General features: G+C 44.6%; 1 protein-coding gene across 1 annotated transcript in view; it reads right to left on the bottom strand.

Annotated features, from left to right (window-relative positions):
- The window catches only part of ACOXL (acyl-CoA oxidase-like), a 329721-nt gene that overhangs the window by 228832 nt on the left and 76712 nt on the right, over positions 1 to 24177 (bottom strand). The window contains exon 10 of the mRNA XM_012641917.1: positions 11738 to 11772. Within this exon, the coding sequence (XP_012497371.1) occupies positions 11738 to 11772 (35 nt within the window). The remainder of the gene's footprint in view (positions 1 to 11737; positions 11773 to 24177) is intronic.

Below are 24177 nucleotides of genomic sequence, written 5' to 3'. Positions count from 1 at the left end.
GAGAAACTACCAAAATGTTTTTCCTAAGTGACTGTACCATTTTGCTCCCACCAGCAAAGCATCAGCGGTAGTTCCTCCTCATCCTCATCAGCAGTTCATATTGTCAGGGTTGTTTTTTAGGGTTTTTTTTGGTTTACTTTTTGGGGGGGCAGTTTGATGGTGTTGGGTTTTTTTAAGCCATAGTAATATATGTGTAATGGTGTATCATTCTAGTCTTAATTTGCATTTCCTTAGTAACTGATGATTTTGAGCATGTCTTCATGTTCTTATTTGCTATGGGATGTCCAATTTCCTTAACTACTAAGTTTGACAGTTGATATCTCTGACATTTCACTTTGACACTTCTTTGTTGTTTTGTTGTTGTTGTTGTTGTTGTTTTATTGTGAAGGTACACCCTCATTCTTTCAAATGCACAGTTTGGCTTGTGATTATTCTTCAAATTTTTTTTAAGTGCAATTTTTGTGAAACCATGGATAAGTCAAAAATTCATGTTATTTTTTAAATGAGTTCTGTCATGGAACCAATGCAGTGCAGACAGCTTGAAATATCAACAAAGTGTTTGGGAAGGATGTGGCTAATGAACATACAGTATGTCAATGGTTTGAGAAGTTCCATTCTGGTGATTTTAATCTTGAAAATGAGCCATGTGGGTGACCTGAGATCAAGGTGGGTAATGATGAGCTGAAAGCTGTAGTGGAAGCGAATCCATCTCAACCTAAGTGTGAATTAGCAGCAAGGTTTGACATTACTATCCCAATAATATTGGAACATTTGAAATAAATGGGCAAGGTAAAGAAGCTGGATAGACGGGTTCCATGTGAATTAAACAACCATCAGAAGAGAAATCATCTCAAAGCTTGCCTTTCTTTGCTGTCATGACATAAAGGTCAATCATTTCTACACCATACTGTTATGTGATGGAAAATGGATCATTTTTGACAACCACAAAGCATTTGGCACAATGGTTGTATAAAGATGAAGTGCTGAAACACAGTCCAAAACCAAATATTCATCAAAAAAAAGCTCACAATGTGTTTGGTGGTCCAGCATTGGTATTATCCACTACAGCTTCATGATGAAACCTGGTCAACTGATTACAGTGGATGCCTACTGCAACCAATTGGATGAAATGACGACGATGCTGTGATTAAGTAGCTGATACTGGTCTCAACAGAGACAGGGCAATTCTCTTAACAACACTGCTCAAACTATAAAAGCTGAACTTGGAAATTCTGTCCACCATATTCACCAGACCTTGCTCCAATTGACTACCACTTCTTCCAGGCTTTGGACCACTTCTTGCAAGAAAAGATACTCAATTCTCAACAAGCTGTGGAAAACGCCTTTGGCAATTTCATCGCCATTCACTTTCCAGACTTCTTTGCTGCTGGCATAAACATACCATTAAACATACCGCAAAACTGTGTCAATAGTTTAGGCACATATTTTGATTAATTGTACTGCTTCTTGTTTGAGATATAATAAACTAAACTTTTGATTTGAAATCAGACATTTAGTATTTAATGATGTAATATCTACCTTATCAGTGAAGTATCAATTCAAATATTTTTGCCCATTTATTAAATTGAGTTGTTTCATTCTCCTGTTAAAGGACTGTGAGAGTTCTACGTATATTCTGGATACAATTCCTTTATCATATTTGTGTTTTGCAAATATTTTCTCCCAGTTTGTGGCTTTTTTCATTTCTTAGCTGTGTTTTTCAAAGAGCAGATGTTCTTAATTTTGATAAAATCCATTTTTACCAACTTTTCCTTTTATAGTTCATGCTTTCTGTGTCTGAAGAAAGCTTTGCCTAGCCCAAGGTCACAAAGATTTTCTCCTGTTTTCTTTCAGAAGTTGTCCAGTTTTAAGTTTTGCATTTAGGTGCATGATCCATCTTTGTTCTTTGTTGTGTATTCTGCAAGGTATATGCTAAGGATTTGGGGTGGGGGAGGTTGTTATATGGCCATCCAATTGTTCCAGTACCATTTATTTAAAAGATTATTTTCTCCATTGAATCATCTTGGCACCTTTGTTGAAAATCAATTGATCATTCACATGTGGGTCTACTTCTGAACTCTTCCTCATGTCCCATTGACATATATATCTGTCCTTTAGCCAATACTACACTGTTCTGATTACTTAGCTTCGTAGTGAGTCTTGAAATGAGATACTACAAGTCTTTCAACTGTGTTCTTTTTCAAGATTGCTTTGGTTAGTCCAGGTATTTTGCCTTTACATATAAACTTGTGAATTAGCTCACAATTTCAACACAAAAGCCTACCGGGATTTTCATTTGAGTTGCATTGAATTTCTAGATCAATTTGATTTGGGTGCCTTAGTCTTTCGAAAGTAAGTGAGGGGTCATTTCTCAGGGAGATATAAAAGAAAGACTAACCAATTCCTCCCAAATCCTCGGACATCCTATGGCTTTATCAAATGGCCTTGGCTCTGAGGACGTGTGCTGACATGGAGGGGCATGTGTGGAGGGGACCAGGATGCAGTCTGCCTTTCCCACCTGCTGCCTGAGACAGAGTGAAAGGAGAAGACATAGAGCTGGGGTCTGACCTGGGAAACAACCCTAAGCCCCAGCGACAGAAAGGAGCATGGTTCCTTGACAAATCTTTGAAAAGGAGGTGTTGGAGGGTGAGTTCACTGGTCCCGAAGAGAGGGAAATATTTAATAGTAAAATCAGGGGGTAGAGGAGGTAGGGGTTGGGAATGGGGTCTGAATCCCACACTGAGGGTAAAGATTCTGCTCTCTACATGAGGAAGCCCACGGAGGTTTATGAGTGGGAGGAGCATGATCTGATCTGTGTTTAAGAAAGATTCCTTCTTGGCAGGCAGAAGACTGCCTGGAGACCTTCCTGTGGGTGTGGTAACAGACGTGCCATGAACAGGTGTGAGTGGGGAATAGCCACTTGGCCAGGCCAGAAGATCTCCAAAGGATAAGGCCACCAACCTGATAGGAGACAGGGATTAAAGGGGAATAGGAGAGGCATAAGAGGACACATCCATCTACTTCCTTACACCTCTGGACCCTGAAGAGCATCCACCCCTCGTCAGGCACAGCCATAGGCCCGTGGTGAGCTCTGCCGAGAGGTGCAGACAACATAGCCCTCGGCCCTCGAACATCTACTAAGTAAAAGCACATGACTTGGACACCCTGTGAATGGTCACAGTATGTCCTCTGGGAGCAATATTTTGTGTCAAGGCTATCAAAAACACAACTGTCCAAAAGATGGCTTTGCTTTTTAAGATTATACCATTGGGGTTGAATAGTTTCTTGGCAACCCTGTGTATAAATCTGGTTAGAGCCTCACTGTGAAGTTTGAAAAAGAGACAGATGGAACAGTCGACCAGAGCACCCCAGTGACAGAAACAACTATTCCCTGGAAGAGGAAAAAAGGGCAGAAAGGCATTTTTGTTTATTTTTACAAAATTTGGAGAACAACAGTCTCCCCCAGCTGTCTCCACAAGATCAAACCAGCTCCGAATGGGAGTCACTAGGCATTTGCCAACACTTGAAATCAAAATCCCATAGGCCTGATGGCCCTGTTTCTGGTCTTTTCCTCCCTTTTGTATTTCAAGATGACAATTTCATTTGTTCACTGATGCCGCCTGTCCATTCAATAAGCATTCTGATTCATCTATGAACTTCAAACTCCGCTTCTAATCTAAATCAGAACATAAAAGAACACGACCCCTTCACTTCTTGCTAGGCCATCTGGGCTCATTCAAAACAAAACCACAAACACAGTCTCGGAGTGACTGTTAAATCACCGGGTCTGTGTCTTCGCTGTAAGGGCAGGCCTGGGCCGGTGCAGGTCAGAGACGGTCACACTGCATAGCAACTTGCCCATTTCTCTGGGTCTGATCCCGTGCAGGCTTCCAGCTCTTCCCTCCCCTGCCAGCCCTCGGGAGATGCCAAGGCCTTTTAGGAGGTCGGTACCTATAACCCCAATATTAGGTTTGGGCACAGGCCTGAACAGGACACCAAATTTGGCCTTTCTTTGGCAAGAAACCAATAGAAAGAAATCAGTTGTGGGAAAGAACCACCTTTAGGCTTTGCCTTAAAGTCACACCTCTGTGGACCTCCATTTAACTATCACAGAACTAAATGGAAAATTTGGTTTCTTCCTCATTTATTAGAAAAAGATAACCAACAAAAAGAAACAAAGCAAAATCATTCTACTGGGGGGGCTAGTTCCCTGTACTTGTCCTCTCCTTTCATGAGCTTTTCTTAGAAATATAGGCATAAGTGGCACAGGCAAAAATTCCACACTGTTGGTTCACGTGGTCTCTCTGGTACCAGAGAAGTGAGGGTCAAATGTGAGATGCTCACCTCTGGGCCCGTTTCCTCTTTCATCTTTGCCTAGGGGTACCCACCAGGAGGGAGGGGGCTTCTTCAGGCTGCTGCACTAGGTTGGGTAGGAAGAACATCTGAACTCTCTCTGAATCTAGTAGAAAAAGAAAAAAACAAAACACCCACACAGTGGGGAAATTGTTCCCCACTGTGTGGGTGGTGGGGCCCCAAGAGCTGTTATCTGCAAAGGGCACTTCTGGGGGTTACCCAGCTGTCACCACCGTGTGGATTCCACCTGAAAACCTCAAGCCAAACAGTGGGGAATGAACATCAAGAGACAATTTTCCATTCTGAGAAAATGACTTGACTTTACAAAGGTAAATTAAAACGCCATGATAATAAACGAAACTTGGGCAGGACCTGTTGTCAAATGCACTGGCTGTCATGGCAGACACCGTCCTTGGTCGGTATGTCCCCACTGTCGGAACATGACGAGGTCTTTCTCCACTTCCTCACCTCTCAGCCCCCTATCCACACTCCACACACACACACACACACACACACACACACACAAACACGCATGCATGCACACACAGGCACTCCTATACCACACAGACAGAGCTGGAATAACTGGTCTAGCAGGAGTTAGCGGTGTCTAGGGCAGAAGTGGAAGTGGTTGGTGGGCATGTGTCAGTGTGTGTTAGAGTGCACGTGCATGTGTGTGCGCATGCTCACATGCGGCGGGGCGGAGGGGGTGTTCTTAACCCTGAACACTGTTCATTTGAACAAGGGCGATGCGATAGCTGAAGCACCACTGCACAGGCATGAAAACAAAATCTGGCCTCCTTCAGGCCTCAAGCCCTCTGCTGCCACACAAAGGTCCCCATGGCTCTGGGGTGGCTCTCTACCCCGGCCCCGACCCCAAGTCTGCAGCAATCTGAGACGCACTGCCTGCTGGCCAAAGTTAGAGGATTTTAGTGACTTCCTTCCCTCCTCCCCACACTCATCTCCTTTAAGACCCCCAAATCCATTCTTCTTCAAGAGTGAACCCATCCCCCAATATTGCCATTTTGGAAGCACATTCCCCCGCATCCCCACCCACATCTGCTACAGCAGTCTGCTGGGTTTCCCTCCACCGTCTCTCTTGGCCCTGGCCCTCTTGCTAGAATTTTGGAAACAGACCTGGTGATAAAAACCTAAAGTCCCAAATCTTACATCTGAAAGTATCTCTACCCACACAGAGAGGATCCAGGAAGCCCTCAATTCTGGCATCTGGGTTCTGGGTAAACATGCCAAGGGAAATGGGAACCACTTCTTAATAGCAACCATGAGCCTTGGAAATGACCCAAAGCTGTGTAAGCATAAGGTACGACCCCATTTTAAGAAGTAATCAACAGGGAAACAGTATGGCCATTCCTCAAAAAAATTAAATTCATAATTACCGTATGATTCCGGAACTACACTACTGGACACATACCCAAAATAACTGAAAGCAGGATGCCAAAGAGATATCTGTACACCCAAGTTCGCAGCAGCACTATTCACAATAGCCAAAAGGCAGACGCAACCCAAGTATCCATGCCCATCAACAGATGAATGGATAAACAAAATGTGCTTTATACACACAATGGAACATATTCAGCCTTGGAAAGGAAGGAAATTCTGGTAAATTCTATGACATATTCAGAGGCTGAGGACAGTGGAGGAGGGGAAAGGGAAGTTATTGTTTAATGGGTATGGAGTTACAGTTTGGGATGACGGAAAAGTTCTGGAGATGGAGAGTGGTGTTGATTGCCCAATAATGTGAATATATTTAATGCCACTGAACTACACACTTAAAAATGGTTAAAATGGTGCTATGGTTTGAAGCTGTCCCCTCCAAAATTCAACTGTTGAAACTTCATGGCCAATGTGATAATATTAAGAGGTGGGACCTAAAGAGGTAATTAGGCCATGAGGGCTCCTCCCTGTGAATGGCATTGAGCCCCTTATTTATAAAAGAGGCTTCACAGAGCGTCCAGCTGGCTTGTCCTTCTTCCTTCCGCTAAGTGAGGACACAGCGCCCCTTCCCTCCAGAGGATGCAGCAACAAGGCGCATCATGGAAGCAGACCACAGCCCTCATGAGCCAACAAACCTGCCAGCACCTTGATCTTGGACTTCCCAGCCTCCAGAACTGTGAGAAATAAATTTCTATCTTTACAAGTTATCCAGTCTATGGTATTTTGTTATAACAGCACAGACAGACTAAGAAAAGTAGTCGATTTTACATTAAGCGTATTTTTCAAAAAAAAAAAAATAACCAAAAGGATAGAAGTTTCAGCTAGTCCAAACAAGCTAATAGGATTTTTAAAAAGAGGACTCAACCAAAAACCCACATCCTTCATCTTTCTCCTCCTGGAAAAGATAGGTGACGGCACCAGGCATAAGGAGAGGCAGAAGAGCCACCACAAGGCAAGACAGTGACTCGCAGGCTTCTAAGAGAAGAGGCCAATTTCTCCTGGGTCCATTCACGCCAAAGAGTGGACAAAGAACATTGGGAAGGGGCCAGGCGCCGTGGCTCACGCCTGTAATACTAGCTCTCTGGGAGGCCGAGGCGGGCGGATTGTTTAAGCTCAGGAGTTCAAAACCAACCTGAGCAAGAGCGAGACCCCGTCTCTACTAAAAATAGAAAGAAATTAATCGGACAACTAAAAATATATAGAAAAAATTAGCCGGGCATGGTGGCGCATGCCTGTAGTCCCAGCTACTTGGAAGGTTGAGGCAGAAGGATTGCTTGAGCCCAGGAGTTTGAGGTTGCTGTGAGCTAGGATGACGCCATGGCACTCTAGCCCGGGCAACACAGTGAGACTCTGTCTCAAAAAAAAAAAAAAAAGAACATTGGGAAGGAACAGCAAGTGGTGCAGGCCCGCCCTACAAATGGCTCTCCAGCGATACCTTACTAAGTGCCATCAATTCCTGGCAAATGGGGGTGTCCCAGAATGTGGGTTTCTTTCCCACCATCAATTGACAAATGTTGCTATACTTCTTGGAATATTTAAATTAGAATTCCTTGTATTTCAGAAATAACTTTTAGAAAACACAACCCTTTGATAATGCCCTCTATTTCCACAGTATTGAAGATGCAGGTCCACAAACAGGTCAAATGCTCCTCGGTAACTCTCCCCCATTGTGGCTTGTCTGAACCAGAAATTTACATTTTGTTAGAGGACCAGCCAAGCCCAAAAAGTCCTCACGTTGTTTCTGAGTCACTATAATCACTTCCTTATCATTCCCTCTGCTCTTAAAGTCTTCAGACTCCTGAGCAGGTGACCCTAGCCGGTCCTGGCAGACTCTTGTGAATACTAGTGTCACTGGGCCACCACTCACTATGGGTTCACCAACCCCCAAGGTGGATGGTGAAGGACCTTGGAACTTGCAAGGGAGTCTCAGCAGATGTCTTCACTTCCCTCCTCAATCTCGTCACTTTTAGGTGTCACTTCTCCCACTTACTTAGACGTTTGTTTGTGTGTGGCTGCATTTATGTGAATATTCATGACTCCCTGCTGTGCATCGAACACCTCAGAGCCAGAACAGGGGACAGGAAAGGCTGAAAGCAAATGTCCCTGGAAACACAGCACAAGGGGAAGCCACGTTTGCCAGGATGTCTCTGGTCAGAGCACAGAGGGTGGGATTTGTGTCTGTCCTTCAGCCTTCCTCACACAGGCCTATTGTGCACCCCCAGGAGTAAGTGCCTTGTAGCAAGAAGAGTGTCATACATGTCTTTTCACAAGGGCTCCAAATGGAGACTCCAAGGCTCAGCTGGGCTCTATGGCTGACTATGTACCCCAGAGAGCCCACTCCACACGCTCTCGTGACCATGTGACCCTCCTCATGCTGAGAGCTGGGGTCTCTGCTCCCTCCCTCACGCATGGGTGGGGGTTGTGACTGCTCCAACCAATGGGACAAAGTGGATGTGATGCTACATGACTTCCCAGGATGGGGTGCAGAAAGGAGGCAACTCCCACCTGGTTCTCTCTCTCCATGACACTCACTCTGAGAAGGCAACCACCATGCTGGGAGGAAACCCAAAGGGCCACGTGTGAACGCGCCCCCAGAGGCCCAGCCCTCCAGCCTCCCAGCGGAGGCTCCGGACTCTGTGAAGCTGAGACGAGCCACATGCACTGCCTTTTGCATACTCTTGACCCACAGGACACACATGCATGATAGATGGTAGCTTAGTCACACTAGGCAACCATAGGAATGGCAGCAGGTCCACGAATGTGGCTACAGGATGAGCCACTCCAAAGCTCCAAACTCTCTAAAACACACTTTTGTCAACAGCCCCCCACTTCCTTCTTTGTAGAACTGAGACTTGGTGTGGATGGATTCTGGGGCCTGCCCTGGTCTCTTTCCAAAAGCAACTAATGCCCACCAGTGTGGTGGCCAGTGCTTTGAAAATCACAGCACCTTTATTGCCAGCCTTCTCCGTGGCTGGTGCAGGCTTGCGGCTTTCTGCCTGTGATCTGTATTCATCACAACAACCCTTATGATAGGTATTTTTAGATAACCAGTGAGAGAGGATAAAGTTAGGGAATTTGTCCAAGACAAATTTTCCAGCAGGTGCAGAGCCCAAGCCTAGAGAAACAAGCGACTTGTCCCAAACCGCTCAGCTGCTAAGACGCAGAGATGAAGATGCAAACTATGTGACACTGACCCCTTGACAGCCACTGTCCATCGTCCAGCTGGTTTCTCCACAAAGCATGAAATGCCTTGGCCCAGAGAGACTGAAGCCCACACCATGGACAGGTCTGAGGATACCGAGGTGAAACTTCTCTCCGCTTTCCCAAGTTGTAACTCTGAAGAGGTGTCAGGGCCCTACGGCTGAGCATGGAAACGCCCACAGATCCCTGACAGGTGCCCACGTCTTTCCCTTCATCACAACAGAGTCCACCCTCAGCTCCTGTAGGGCCGCGCCCACCTTCCTGCTCAGCCTCATAACCACTGTCTTCTAACCATGTTTCTTCAGCAAGGCCGGGCTGCTCTGGGGAAAGAGGAACCAAAGGGAAAAATGAATTGCAATCCAGGCAGACTGCTTCCTTCCAGAACTCACCCACAGCCCCCATCCCCATGGGGAATCATATCTAAGTCACCATCCAGGCCAGGGTAAGAAGACATCTTTCCTTTCCAAAGGAAGATCGTGTTCAGCGCTGAGAGGAGTCTCTACCAACAAAGTGTGGTGTTGGCAACAGTCCCTGTGGCCTCTGGCAGGGAGCTGGAATCTTCCCTACAAACACAGACCCAGGCCAGGACAAGCACAGGGGACAAGGGCCCCAGCTAGCATCAGGTCTTCCCCACTCTGCCGTTTTACCTGATTCGACAAGGTTGATGGTTGGGCAAAAGGCCCTCAGCCTGACAGAGTATTAAAAAGAAAGCTTTATTGTCAATCCACATGCAGACTCCAAGTTTCTGCACAAGTTCTAGCTCTCCACAGAGCCACAGGAAAGTAACCTTCGCCATGGTGGGAAAGAGCACACTTGTTCCCTGAACTAGAGGAAGATCTTTGCTTTCTTAGGGAAGAGGCATCTTTAGCTCACACATAAACAGGCTGCTGCCTTCCCCGACGTGCAGGACTCATACATGACTGAGAGGAAAACTCAACCAAAAGAAAGGGAAGGAAAAGTTAAAGTCTCTCTCTGCTCCCTCAACACACACACACACACCCATACCTCATTTTGGAGCAATCCACAATTAGAATATTCTGGAAAATGAGGCTCTTGTGAGCTCCTGAGAGAGCATATACCCCCCCCAAACACACACATACACCACACACAACATACAACACACCCAGTCGGCTTGAGGGTCTAGGGTTCAGGGTGCGTGCGATGCTTCCTAGGCGCCACGGCTGTGTGCCTTACCAGCTGCAGCCGCCTCGCTGGGCTTGCAAGGGCAGAGCCTGCTTCTGCAGGGCACCACGCTTCTGTTGTGGGCACACAGGACTTGGAAACATACAAGCGATAGATGGCACCTAAAACATGGTACCTTGGCATTTGAGAAAAACGGCAGAAGCAGGAAGATCACTGTCACCTTCCCCTCACCCTCCTCCCCTGACACAGGCCACAAAACCCTCATTCAAGAGGTGCCCTCCTTATACCCAGTGGAAAGGAACATCCCCATCTCTAAAGACACAGGGTCACAGAGAAGATCTGAGCAAATAGACCTTGTTTGTTAAGTGCCCCTCCCCAGTTTATTACCATTACCTCACACCCGCTTTGTCCAATCATACTTCTCCACGACCGTCCACTTCTCCTTCAAACTAGCATAAAAAATACACAGCTTTCCCTGTCTCTTTGGGTCTTCATATGAAGGTTCAAGTATTGTGTAAAACTTACATGATATAAATTTGCATGCTTTTCTCTTGTTCATCTGTCTTTTGTATGAGGCCTCAGCCACGAACCTAGGGATGGGCTAGGAAAAGACATTTCTTTTCCCCTGCACAATCGTGAGCTCCTCTTGAGCAGCTTTCCTCCCCAGGTCTCCAGGAACATCCCGCATGAACAACTTTCTTCCTACGTGCTCATTCCAAGGGGCTCAAATCCATGCCTGCCCTCTTTCTGCTCCTTGCAGCTTTCTGGGTCTCAGGGATTGCCTATGATTGCACAATTCACACTCAAACTGAAACCACACACACACCTGTCACAAGCATTTTTAGGAGGCCAACTTGTTTTGAAATCAGGTAACTCTGGATTGTTTGTCGAAAGCTGACCCAGATGTCCCCGAGCCCCAAGCCTATGTCCAGAGGGTGGCATGTTGGGGATGCCATGAGCACAGTTTGCATAAGAACGAGGGACCCTGCTTACCACCCCTCCATGGCACTGGATCCTACTGTAATTAATTTAACATCTCAGTGCATTGTGACGCGCGCAAAGTGGAAAAGGCAGATGCTAGCACAAGAAACAAACATTTTTCATAAACATGATGTCATTGAGTCAAAGGCAGAAATCATGAAGGCAAAAATGGGCCTTTTCATCATTGTCAGATGTACCAGGTCAGGAGAGACAAGCCCCACGTGGATCGGGGCCAGGATCTCACAACCAGGCTGTTGCCCGGGTTTCTCTAACTGGCAGGGACGCAGGACATCCCTGTTTGTGGTTCTCACTCTTGGAAAGTAAAAACATAGCCCAGAAGTCACTTCTGTGTCCCTGCCCCAGAGCATCCCATTTTTTTATTTTAAAAGAAATGTATTACCTGCCATCACTTTTATGCAAAGACCTTATTTCTCCAAATAGTGATATACTCTTGCCAATCAAGCAACTAGAACAATTCCATCCAGGACAGTGACATCATGGTAGAGCAGCCACTAAAATTAAACTCAAAAATCTGAGACTTAAGCAAACCCAAAGCTATAAACTGGTAAGGATATTTCTTAAAAGAAAAAAAAATGTAAAGTTTTACCTGTGGCTATAGCGAATGGCTATCGTCAACCCAAGCTGTAATTAAAAAGAGAGATAAAAACGAATTAAATAATATCAAGAATACGCTGAATTCATAGGAAAATTAATTTAATATGGTCAATTGTTTTTTAAACATTTCCTAAAATGTCCTACTGCTACCGTGTCATAAATAACACATTTTAATGTCAGATCTTTAGTTTCAACTTAGCTCTTAAAGGATAATCGTATTTTGAAACGGTCTTAAAGAGACATAAAATATTTCATTGTGGATTAGACAGAAGGTGTCCCTCAAAAGAAAAGAGTCCAAACAGGGCTCTTTTAGCTCTGAGACACAGCCGTGAAAAGATGGGATTGCAGCATGTGGCTGATTCCAAGGCTGGCATCAGGACAACACGGCCACACTGGGTCCTGGGAGCCAGTTCCCTCTCTACCCCCTAACCCAGGAGCACCAGGTGGACTGGCCACCTGCGCCAGAGTCTCCCTGCGGGGATCAGCACAGCCTTCATATGGATCCCATAACCCCAAGGCCAGCCAGCCTCAGCTCTGAGGACAGCAAAGAAATAGAGCCTGACATTCACGTGTGACCTCGAGAGGTCATGCACGTGATTGCTGTACACAGCAACAAGTAGAGATTGAGTTGAAACTGTGATTTCTGCCTTTCTCTGCAGGGTTGTTGGGAAAACCTCTCAGGCATAAGTGGGGGTCAAATCCCACGGTGTGGGATTCGGCTGCACACCGTATGATGGATGCAGCCAAATTCAGCTGCACCAACAAGGTATTGAAACGCTCAGGACCTCAATTTTCCCAACTGTAAAATGGGCAAAATAATTATTTTCTCACAGGATTAATGTAAGGATGAAGCAATTTTTCTATATTTGTATACTTGTATCTGTGCATGTGTATATTATGTGTGTGTTTACTGCCTGGCAGGAAAAACTCTATAAATAATACGGACCATGACTAGCCCTATAGATAGGCAATATCCCATTTAGGACGATGTGGGTACATTCCAACATTTAATTTCTAAATTAGTTTTGATAACTTTGAAAATATTTCATCATGTGACAAGCAATGGTTGGTGTCAAACACCCCTGTGTAAGTCTCATTCACCCACATGTGCCCGACTACATAGTGTGACTAGTTTAAGAGGCTCACAACAGTTAAGAAGCTAAGTGTCATCGATAATATCATCCTAGTGTGGAAAGTCTGACAAAGTTGCACCTTAAGGTCCCCAAACATCATTTGTGGTTCCCTTGATGTTGGCCCCAGTGGGGTTGGGGGTGGGGAGGTGACCTTCACAGTGCTGTCACAGGTGGTTGCAAGACGACATGAGGGTCCCCAGGCAGTGGGAGGGTGGAGGGAGTGGGTAAGGGCCAGAGGGAGGGAGAGCCATGAGAAGCAGAACAGCTGAAATAGGAAAGCCCAGCCCCGCTGTCCAGCTCAACACACTGCAGAGTCCCCCAGACCCCGTTCAAATAGCTCGACTCCAGCATAACGCAGCCATGTGCCACCACTACAGGCGTCCGGAGTCCAGAACCAACCATGGTGAACCATTGGGAATCAGAGGGAAGAAGGCCCAAGTTCACAAAAAGAATATCTAAACGTGAAGGCATGAAATAGATAAAATCAAGTTGATTTCATATCACATTTACCTGAATTTACTCAATTATCTATCTCAATTAAACTAGGGGTATATTGTCTTTTGAAACTTAAGCAAACAGAAGAGGAGGATGCCTCAGGGATAATCAAGAATTTAAAGAACAAGGAGGAAATTACTTGGAGAAAGAAATAAAAGCAGCAACTGTAGCCAGAAGGTCAGGATGAGCAATTTACAGATTTCACATGCAGGGTAACTTTACATTTCCTGGGATTAAAAAGTTCTGGTTTAGAGTTAGGCTAATTATGAGATAATTTTACTGACTGAATAGTTTGATAAGCTTTGGAGCACAGTTTAATTGGTGGCTTTTCCAGTCGAAAGATAAGCCCTTGCTGGAGGAAGGAGAGGAAATGGAGTGGGAGTGACAAGAACAACAACACACAAACAAACAAAAAAACCAAAAGCGTGGCTCCATGGCAGCTTGTGCTGGGTAAAGGAGGCCCAGAAGATGGATCTTTCACAAAGGTGAATTTCAATGGAGAGTTTTTATTAGTCTTTTCTTGGCTTCTGAATCAAATGCATTTTATTGTCATTCTTAAAAGGACACCCTTGTTAGGGAAGAAAGTATGAATCATGGAAATGCCAGGGGACAGGGCTGGCTCGCACGGAACCCTGCAGGGCTCTGCGTGAACAGGCCGTTGGAGGGAACAAGACGATCAGGACAGGTGCAAGACCCCGAACTATGTGAGAACCAACTTAAGGGGTGGACAGAACAGGGCATTTCAGTCATTGTGGAAACGGGGCCGAATGCGCTGCATCCAATTAGGCAGCCCTGCATAGGGGCTGGAACCATGTGGAAAAGTTGGTGCAGATCTCACCTTGAAACCCCAGGTTGGAACAGGCCAGTGAGGCAACATTGGCAAGTGAGCTGTGTAAGGAGCATCCTTATATAAGCTTGCTCTTCCTCAGGCCCACAGAGAAAACAGGGAAGGCGGAAAACATCTCTGGGGTTTCTGTACCATAACAAATACCAGATAAAGGCAACTGTGTGATCTGCTGAGACACAAGCCAGAGTAATTCACCACCTTGGCCTTAGGAACCCCCATCAGTTAGTCAGGCCTCTCTGAGACCCCTCACACTCTGCTAAGATGCATCAGCAACTCAGAAATGCTTTAAGCACACATGCAGGCACCCACTTATGCATACACTCATCCACACTGAGACAAGTGCATGCACATACACACATGCACTATGAGAGTGCATGTGTGTGTGTGCATGTGCTTATTTACATGTGCATGCACATGCATGCACAATACTCACATGTGCATGTACCACGTGTGCACACATGTACACATATGCACACTCATACAGATGTGCATACACACACCCATGTGCATGGATGCACTTTGGCACTCAGAGAGGCTCAGGGAGCCCCTTAAACAAAGGGAGGCCTCAGACAATTGACCCCTTTGTTGCTGGGCTCAGCAGGGTCCCAGGGGAAAGAGGGGAGGGAGGCCTGAGGGTTGGCCTCTGACCCCAGCCCAGCCAGGCTGAGGCCCAGGGACATAGAGGTCAGCAGGAGTTCCATGCTGCCCTCCCTGGGGAACACCCCCCCTCCCCAGGACATACTGTAAGTATTGCCAGAACACACTTAAACTCCATTCTGAGTACTTCTTTTTTAGATTTACACAATTTGTTAGTAACAAAATTAAATCACATTTTAATGGCAAGGAAAGAGTAATTCAACATTTTTCAAAATCTGCACCAGCTCCAAAAACCTTTTTCCTGCTGCTTTGGGCCTGAAAATGCTCCTTTTTTGGAACAGCTGAGTGAGGCAGCTGTTTTGTATCAAGTCTGAGGGGTTTCTATATGACCCGGGGAGCTCAGACAACAGGCAGACCTTCCTGCATTAGAGGGTAATCTGAGAATAATTTGCCATAAAACACCCAGAAGTGCGCCAGCTGTAGCCGGATACGCCCTATAAAGCACCACGCAGACTGCATGGATCTTGTAAAATAATAATAATAATTTTTAAAAACACATTTTAAAACACATTATAAATTGTTTTTAAAAAAAGAAAGGAATCGTTTACACTATCTCACAACTCAGCTGGTAAATTCCCTTACATGTCTACAGATTGCCACTACGTGCTTCTTCCCCAGTGCCCACTTGACCAACGGTCCCTGTGACGTTGGGAATCGGTTCTTTACCGTGTACCGTGCGCTGTGTTTCACGTTTAAGATGTGTTCTTTCACACACACAGCTGCCAGGGGCAAGTGAAGAGGAAGAGTCCGGTAAGTGGGGCCCCAAAGTCACTCAGCTCTGAGTCCAGAGCTTTCTAAACCAGAGGCAGCAGCACACTCCAGGGCCCCCAGCCCTTTCTGGAGGGGCCGACCCCGGGAGCCAGACCCTTTTACAACCAAACATCCACTGCCTCGACACTAGCACTCTCGATTCCACAAGGAAAGCTGGAAACCAGGGGTTTTATTATGAAACTCCCACATTTTAAACTAATTTGAATATTTTTCAAATACTATCCAAGCCAAACAAAACATGTCAGTGGGATTTGGCCAGGGGGCCACCCGCCTGCAACCTGCTTCGCACCCTGCCTGCTGCCAAGCTTCCACGCGGGTCCTCGCAGCGTCAGATCGGAATCCACGTGTCGGCGACAAATCAGAAAGCCCTGGGCGTTACTGTGAGTCTTCCCTCCCTTTGTGGCACTTACGTGCAGCTCTCTCTTTATATTGCGAGGGCCTAAAGAATTACAACATCACGAAATAAACCCAAAAAGGAATTTTATTATTTGTTTTCCTTCTGCATTTTTTTTTACTTGTTCCTTCCCCATTTTTATAGAAAACATGAAGGGAGTGGAGGAGGCATGGAACGGGCAGAACGCCGCTCAAACAGACCCCGGCACGGAGAGAATCTCACACGGACGTTGCCAGGGTGTGGACAGAATCTCACACAAACAGGGCCCTGACGTGCTGGCAGCTAGGCTGGGGGGGCAGGGAGACAGTGATCCACAGAACAGATTTCTTTAACCCTTTCCCCGTGCTCTTCTAGCACTGTTCTCTCCTGATAACCACTGGGACCCCATGCTATGCCCACACCCCCCCAGGACTGCTCTTCCCGGGGCATCACCCCAGGTCTTACTGACCCTCACTGCCTGACTCTCAAACCCCATCACGCCCTCCACGGCTCCAGCTGCGAGGTCTCTGCCCTGATGTCTGCTTGGGACCTTTTTAGCACTTGCTGCTTCCACTGATAATCTAACTGCACTGAGCTAAGAGACACTCGTGGCCAGTAGCCAGGAGCTTTGTGATCAAGTCCCCTGACCTCTGCAGCCGCTGTTTCCTCATCGTGAAGTGGGGATAATGCTACCTACTTCATGGGGTTGTTTTAGGCAGATTAACTTGGATCTCAAAGATGAGGGCCAGCAATGTCAGCCTCCCCTGGGAACTTGTGAGAAATGCAAATTGACAGGCCCTAACCCAGACCTACTGAATCAGCAACTGCGGTGTTTCAGCTGGTCCTCCAGGGATCAAGTTTGAGAATGAGATGATGTATGGAAAGAACTTAGCAATGTGCTTGGCACTGGAGAAGCTTTTATTAACTGCTAGATGATGATGATGATGATGATGGTGATGATGATGATGATACAGCTCAAAGTGAAACACTTTGCATGCTTGTCCTCTTAATGTCATTTCAATGTCCTGCACTCAACTTCGGGGTCCACGACCACTGTGAGTTCAGGCCCGGAGCAGATGTGGCCTCCTGGTGCTCACCGGAGACCAGACCATCCACCCAGCAAGGAGAGGGGTCCACACCCTGCTGAGCCCACAGTGCTGTTGACAAACAAGGACAGGCCAGCGTCATGGAGCCAAGGGTTAGACTTAGAGCCTCCACGAGCTGCATCCACCCCTCTGTGATCCTGTTGGCCATTCCCACCTTTTAAAGGGGAAAAACACAGCAAGATCGGCTAGAGGAAGAAAAACAGCAACGAATTTTTCACTATCGGGTTTATTTTGTGATGTTACCCTTCCTTGAACTCTTAAAATTAATTTTTTTAGAAAATTAAAGAAAACGCCCAGTTAAGTTTAGGAAAAGAAAGGGATATATATAACATGTAGGCTCTTTCCAGATTTGTCAGAAACCCAGTAATTCATATGTGAAACTTCCAAAAGCTGATATACAAGTTGCTAAATCAATGGAAATTAACATAGAACTAACGTGAAACCTTAGCAGTGGTGTTTTCACCAACCTTAGAACACAGGTTGTTTTAACTCTTTAAGCTGCAGATGACTGGAAATGAAAGTGACCAATCCTGTTGCTATTCCTCACTGCCGTGCCCCCAAGAGCCTGACCAGGCATTACCTTTGGGCAAAAGGCTGCAGCCCTGCTGGAAAAGCCTGGAGATCGATTTTCACAAGGACTTGTCTTGTCTCCTGTTCACCCAAACTTGAAAAGTTGTGAGTCCTGAGTTGCTGTCCCCGCAGCAACAGCACCTTGGGCCCCTTCTGCTGGGTGTTTTCCAGGGATGGAGTTCCATGAGTTGGGGAGCTTTGGCGATCGAGGGACCCCCTGCTCTCAACCCCGGTGTCCTCTCCAGAGAGGGGACATTAACCAGAAGACAGCAGGCAGGAAACTGTCAGGCCAAGAGCTGGCAATGCTTAAAAGCTTTGGGACCTGACCACTGGCTGTCATCTTTGTCATTTTTATCAAGCAGCCATCATCCGTGGCAGCAACCTGGGACTGTGGCAGGGCAGGGATGCTCACCCCTCTTTGTGCGCCCATGGCCAGGGCTGGGTGAGCAGGGCTGAAACCAATCAGAGGCAGGATCCTCTGCCACTTACAGCTTGTCTACAGATGTATTTTTTTTAGACTTTACGTTTCAAACAAAATAATTGTGGATTTTGGTTCCTTGGCTTCTCTTGATAATGAATGGTTGGCCATCTGATAAAATGAAAAACCATACACTCTGTTTTCCTAGAAAGCTTAACTCCTGTTTAAAAGAAATCACCATGATAATGGATGTGGATTCCGTGTGCTTCCTATGTCACAAAATACCTAGCCCTGAAAACTCTGGAACTTTCAGTGGCAAATACCACTTAAGTGAAAACTGTTGATTATAGGGTCAGAGAAGAGTCAGCCAGGGGAGGAGGAAGAGGCCAAAAGGGGAAAAAAATAGGTAACAACCTCAAACGCAGTCAGTAACAGAAGTATTTTACGGCATTTGTAAGGTGGATTTGGGGCCATTAAGTACAGGAAAGTTCAAGGCCATGATGGGCTGTCACAGCAGCTCAGAGCATGAGCCCCTCTGACCCCCAGGCATCCCCGTCAGAGTCAAGAGTAAAAACCCAGGAAAGGAAATCATTTTTCAATATAAGACACAAAAATACTTTTAAGAACTTGTTTCAAAGAAAGGCAGAAAAACACTTTTTCTCCTTTTTAGCTTTCAGCTATATTATCCTTGATCTAACTCTACAACAACAAAAACAATTACCCAAAACAAACAAAAAAACCCTCTACCCAAGTATATCGGATACGGACTAAAATGAGACATTCCATGAAATACAACAGCAACTGTTAAAAAGGGCACAGGAGTTCCATTGTGGAGAAAGAAATAGCACGTATTTTAAATGGCTTATTACGAGATAATGATAGATTCACACACAGGTGTAAGAAATTATACAAAGAAATAATACAAAGAGATCCCATATACCCTTTACCCAGCTTCTGCCAATGGTAACATCTCACAAACCTAATAAATATCACAACCAGCCTGCTGCACCGGTACAGTCCAGTTACAGAACATTCCCACCCCCACAAGTATCCCTCGCCTGCCCTTTCGTGGCCACGCCCACACCCCTCCCTCCCCAGCCCCCTGCTTTGTCGCTGGCAACCACTCTTCTGTTCTGCATTTCTGTAATTTGTCATTTCAAGAATGTTATATAGACGGAATCATATAGTATGTAATCTTTAAGATTGGATTTTTTCAGTCAGAATAATTGAGATGCATCCAGGTTGTTGTGCGTATCAGTAGTTCATTCCTTTTTATGAGTAGTATTCCACGATACGGATGCACCACAGACCGTTTGACCTGTCACCTACTGAAGGACACCTGTGTTATGTCCAGTTATGACTTACAAATAAAGCCGCTATAAACATTCAAGTACAGGTAGTTGTGTAAACATAAATTTTCATGTCTCTGGAATAAATGCTTAGGAGTGCACAATTGCTCGGTCATATGATAGTTGCACGTTTAATTTTATAAGAAACTGCCAACCTGTTTTCCAAAGTCCTTACAATCTCACCAGAAATATATGAGTGATACTGTTTTTGCACATCCTCACCAGCATTTGGTGTTACCACTTGTTTAATTTGAGCTATTCTGATAAGTGCATAGCAATGTCTTATTGTGGTTTTCTATTTCCCTAACAGCTAGTGACGTTAAACATCCTTCTGTACGCTTACCAGACATCTGTATGTCCCTTTTAATGAAATACCTCTTCATGTCTTTGCCCATTTCCTTTCTGGATTGTTAGTTTTTTACTGTTGAGTTTTGAGAGTTCATTATATATTCTACATACTAGTCCTTTGTCATATATGCGGCTTGTAAATATTTTCTCACAGTCTGAGGCTTGTCTTTTCATCCCTGAAACAAAGTATTTCACAGAGAAAAAGGTTTTTATTTTTCTTAAGTCCAACTTAGCGATTTATCCTTTAAGGGATCATGCCTTAGTGTCATGTCTAAGAATTCTTGTCTAGCCCAATGCCCCAAAGATTTTCTCCTATTTTTCTTCTAAATGTTTTATAGTTTTACACTTTACTTTTAAGGCTGTGATCTGAGTTATTTTTGTATAAAGTGTGGGACTTGTGTAATATAAGGTATTTTTTTCACATATGGAAGTCCAATTGCTCCAGCACCATTTGTCAAAAAGACTATCCTTCTTCCATTGAATCACTTTTGCACCTTTGTAAAGAATTGATTGGGCATATTGTCTTGGGTCTATTTCTGGGGATTTCTATTCTTCTCCACTTATCTATTTGTCTGTCTCTCTGCCAGTACCACATAGTCCTGACTACTGTAGCTATATAATTCATCTTGAAATTGGGTAGACTGATTCTACCTACTTAATTCTTCTTTTTCAAAATTGTTTAGCTATTCTTCTTCCTTTGCCCTCCCATTTAAATTTAGAATAATCCTGGGTATATTTACAAAAAAATCTTGCTGAGATTTTCATAGGAATTGCATCAAGCCTATATATCAATTTGAGAAGAATTGACATCTTTACCATGTGGAGTCTTCCAATGTATAAAATACGGTATGTGTCTCCATTTATTTAGATCTTGTTTTATTTTTTCATCACCATTGTATAATTTTTCAGCACACAAATTCTATACATGATTTGTTAGAGTTACTCCTAAGTATTTTTTTGAGCAACTGTATTTTTTGTGTTCAGTGTTAATATACAGAAATGCAATTAATATTTGTATGTTTATCTATGACATTGTGAAACTCAGTTATTAGTTCTATGAGGGGAGTGTTTGTGTATGTGTATGTGTATATGTATGTGTGTCTATAGGTTCCTTGGGCATTCTATGTAGACAATCACGTCATCTGCAAATAGGGTCAGTTTTATGTCTTTTTTTCTAATCTTTATTCCTTTTATTTCTTTTTCTTGCCTTATCACCTTGGCTAGAACTCCCAGCACTGGGTTGATTAAGAGTAGTGAGAGTAGACATCTTTGCCTTATTCCCAATCTTAGAGGAAAAGTATTCAGTACTTCACCGTTAAGTATAATGTTAGCTATAGGGTTTTGTTGATGTTCTCCATCAAGTTTAGGAAGTTCCCATCTATTCCTATCTATCTGAGAGTTTTCATCAGAATGGGTGTTGACTTTTGTCAAATATTTGCCAAAAAATACTTGGCCTCCTTACAGGTATCCTTCACCCTCTCCTCTACCTAGTTTTTATTTTAAAAAATTATACAAAAAAAAACTAAGCCTCTATCCAGGTATATAGAATATAGACTAAGATGAAGCTTTCCATGAAGTATGATCACAGCTGTTTTTAAAAAGTGCAGTAGATCCACTGTGGAAAAAGATACAACAAAATTTTAAGCAAAGAAAGAAAGAGGAGAGGGGGGAAGGAAGGAGGGAGAGAAGGAAGGAGCAATTACAGTACATGGGTATAATGGTTGAGATATGGTTGAGATATATGGTTGAGATAATATCTGATGTTGGGTGTTATTTGTGCAATTATATGGACAGAAGTCTGGAAGACTAAATACCAAACTGTCGAGTAAGAGAGGATGAGGTGGAAAAAGACTTTTGCTCTTTATCATTTTATTCTCTTCTCTAAATGCTTTGACACAGCTGATATTAGTTGGTAATTTTTTTAATCTAATAAAAAATATGGGGAAATGTTATATTGCAAAATGCTATGAACCAGTTTGACTTTTTACATACCTGAACATAATTTTTCTCTTAAGATGCTATCTTTGCCAGCCTAAAACATGAATGCTTTGCCTGGGAGATATTATTAAAACGAGCTCCACCTTCACTCATATTCACACTGAATAAAAAGGACAAAGACTCAGAAGAGGGTCTCAAGAAAGAAAGAAAAAGACAAGGAAGCAATCTCTGTAAATAATTCTGTTACCCCCACTCCAAACAAATGCTCACAAAGGTTTCATTTCATGGTTTGATTTTTCAGGTCAGTATAATCTAAAGGTGGTGACTTCAGGTTTGATGGGAGAGAATTGAATTGTCTAGCATGATGGATGTGACAGAGGCAGGGACAGATACGTCCACACACACACACACACACACACACACGCTCTCAGCAAAGGGGAATGAAGGATATCTTTCTCCTTCTTCCCAAGTCTCAGACCAGGTTCACAGCAGGACATAACTGGATGACAGTCTTGCAGAAGAGTGGTCATTGTGACATAGACAAGAAATAGCTACCTTACAAAGACACTGGAGCAAAAGCACCTTCGCTGGTTTACACACACTGGTATAACCTGTCACTATCTCTTCAGGTGACAGAAGAAACATCCCGAGGTTTCTGAATATTCCCAGGACAATTCTCCAATGATCTCTTTCTTCCTCTAAAGGGAAAGAGCCAGGTTCCCAAGAAGCAATCCCATGTAAGTGACACAGCTAAAGGGAGATCAGCACACCCCACCACTACCAGTGAGGCGTGAGACCAGCGCTAACCGCCACTTTGACCCAACAAAAACCTGAGGATGCAAACCCACCACCCGCAGTGCATCCTGTTTACACTGTAATGCACTGACACTCCAAATTGGGGTGGGGATGGGGTGTGACAAGTTTAGCAAATATAAAACTACAAAGGACATAAAAGGAAAAAATCACTAAACAAGGAAATGTAACAAATATCAAACATAAGAGAAAATACTCAACCTCTCCAAAAAAAACCCCAAATGGACATTTAAACAGCAAAACAGTAGGAGTTGGTGATTACTTATGGTAAGAGCTCCCCCCAAAAACCTACCTTACTTCCAGCCCCAAGGGCACCATTTCCTTACCATGTGACCTAGTGCAAATGACCCAATTTCTCTGTGCCTCAGTTTCCCAGTTCTAACTTGGGGATTACAATTGCTCCTCATTCGTAGACTTGCTGAGGATGCTGGGCAAGATGATGTGTGCAAACGTGCTCAGCACAGTGTTAACACAAAATGAACATTCGGTATCTGTTAGGCATTGTTTGTATCTACAGGAATTCAATCTAGAAAAATCATCGTGGTGATAGCAAAGCTAGCAAGTGGGAGGAGCCTATTCACAGACTATTGGTGGCATCACAAATTAACACAGCTCTTTTGGAAAATAATTTGGCAAAGTATATTAAGGAGTCATGACAGGACTGATATCTTTAGATTGTCCCTAAGGAAATAATCGAAAGAGAGGAAAAATCCAAATATGCACGCTGAAGCCCTATGTATAAAGGTAAAAATTGGAATAATGTAAATATCTACTAATAATAAGAGAATAATTAACTCAATAATGACATTTTATTATTTTGTTGCCATTAAAAATTACAATTAAGAAGATAATATAGCAGCATGAAAAACATACTTAGGATGTAATATGAAAAAGCCAAAACATAAGCATTAAGCATTTCCACACTGAGGTTACAACCACATTAAAAAGTAAACCATGTGACTCCCCACTCTCGCCCTCTGCTCCCCGCCATGCTCAGCTCCCCGCCCAGCCACTTTCCTTTCTGGGGCAGTCAATGTCTCCAGCTGAGTTGCCCTGGCCTGTCCCTCCCCATTAGTTAACCCAACTGAGGCCACCATGAGAGTACTGCTTCCTCTTACAGGAAGTTCAACAAGGGCTTCTTAAGGGGCTGCCTTGCTCCAGCTGAAAACTCAGAGCTGCTCTCACTGGATCCCACTGAAAACCCTTCTGGGACTCTCAGTGGCCACATAATGAAGCCAAGACTCTAAGGCCACCTCACTTCCCCACACCCCTCTCACTCCTATCCGGCACACCACCTCCCCCCAGGTCCCTAGGGCAGCACACTGCCCCACTCCCTTCCACATCCCATGTCGTCCACCCGCAATGCCCTTCTCCCTTCATTCACCTTTCAAACTCCTATTCATCTAGAAACCCCTGGACGTCACAACGCTGGGAGGCTGCCATGCCCCACCCTGACTTTCATCAGTCCCTCTTCTGGCTACTTCTGCACGGCATTTGCAGGTGCCGATACCTATGTACAGATCTCTTCCCACCACCCTGCAGACTCTTGAGGGTGTGTATTCACCTTCCATCCCACGTCTAGTCCAATGCCAGAACCACAGCAAGAGTTCAGAG

Source organism: Propithecus coquereli, unplaced genomic scaffold (assembly GCF_000956105.1).
Source record: "Propithecus coquereli isolate 6110/MARCELLA unplaced genomic scaffold, Pcoq_1.0 Scaffold171, whole genome shotgun sequence".
In the NCBI taxonomy this organism is placed as follows: Eukaryota; Metazoa; Chordata; class Mammalia; order Primates; family Indriidae; genus Propithecus; species Propithecus coquereli.
The sequence above is the reverse complement of the archived record's forward strand: the minus strand, read 5'-3'. Positions and strand labels throughout refer to the sequence as shown.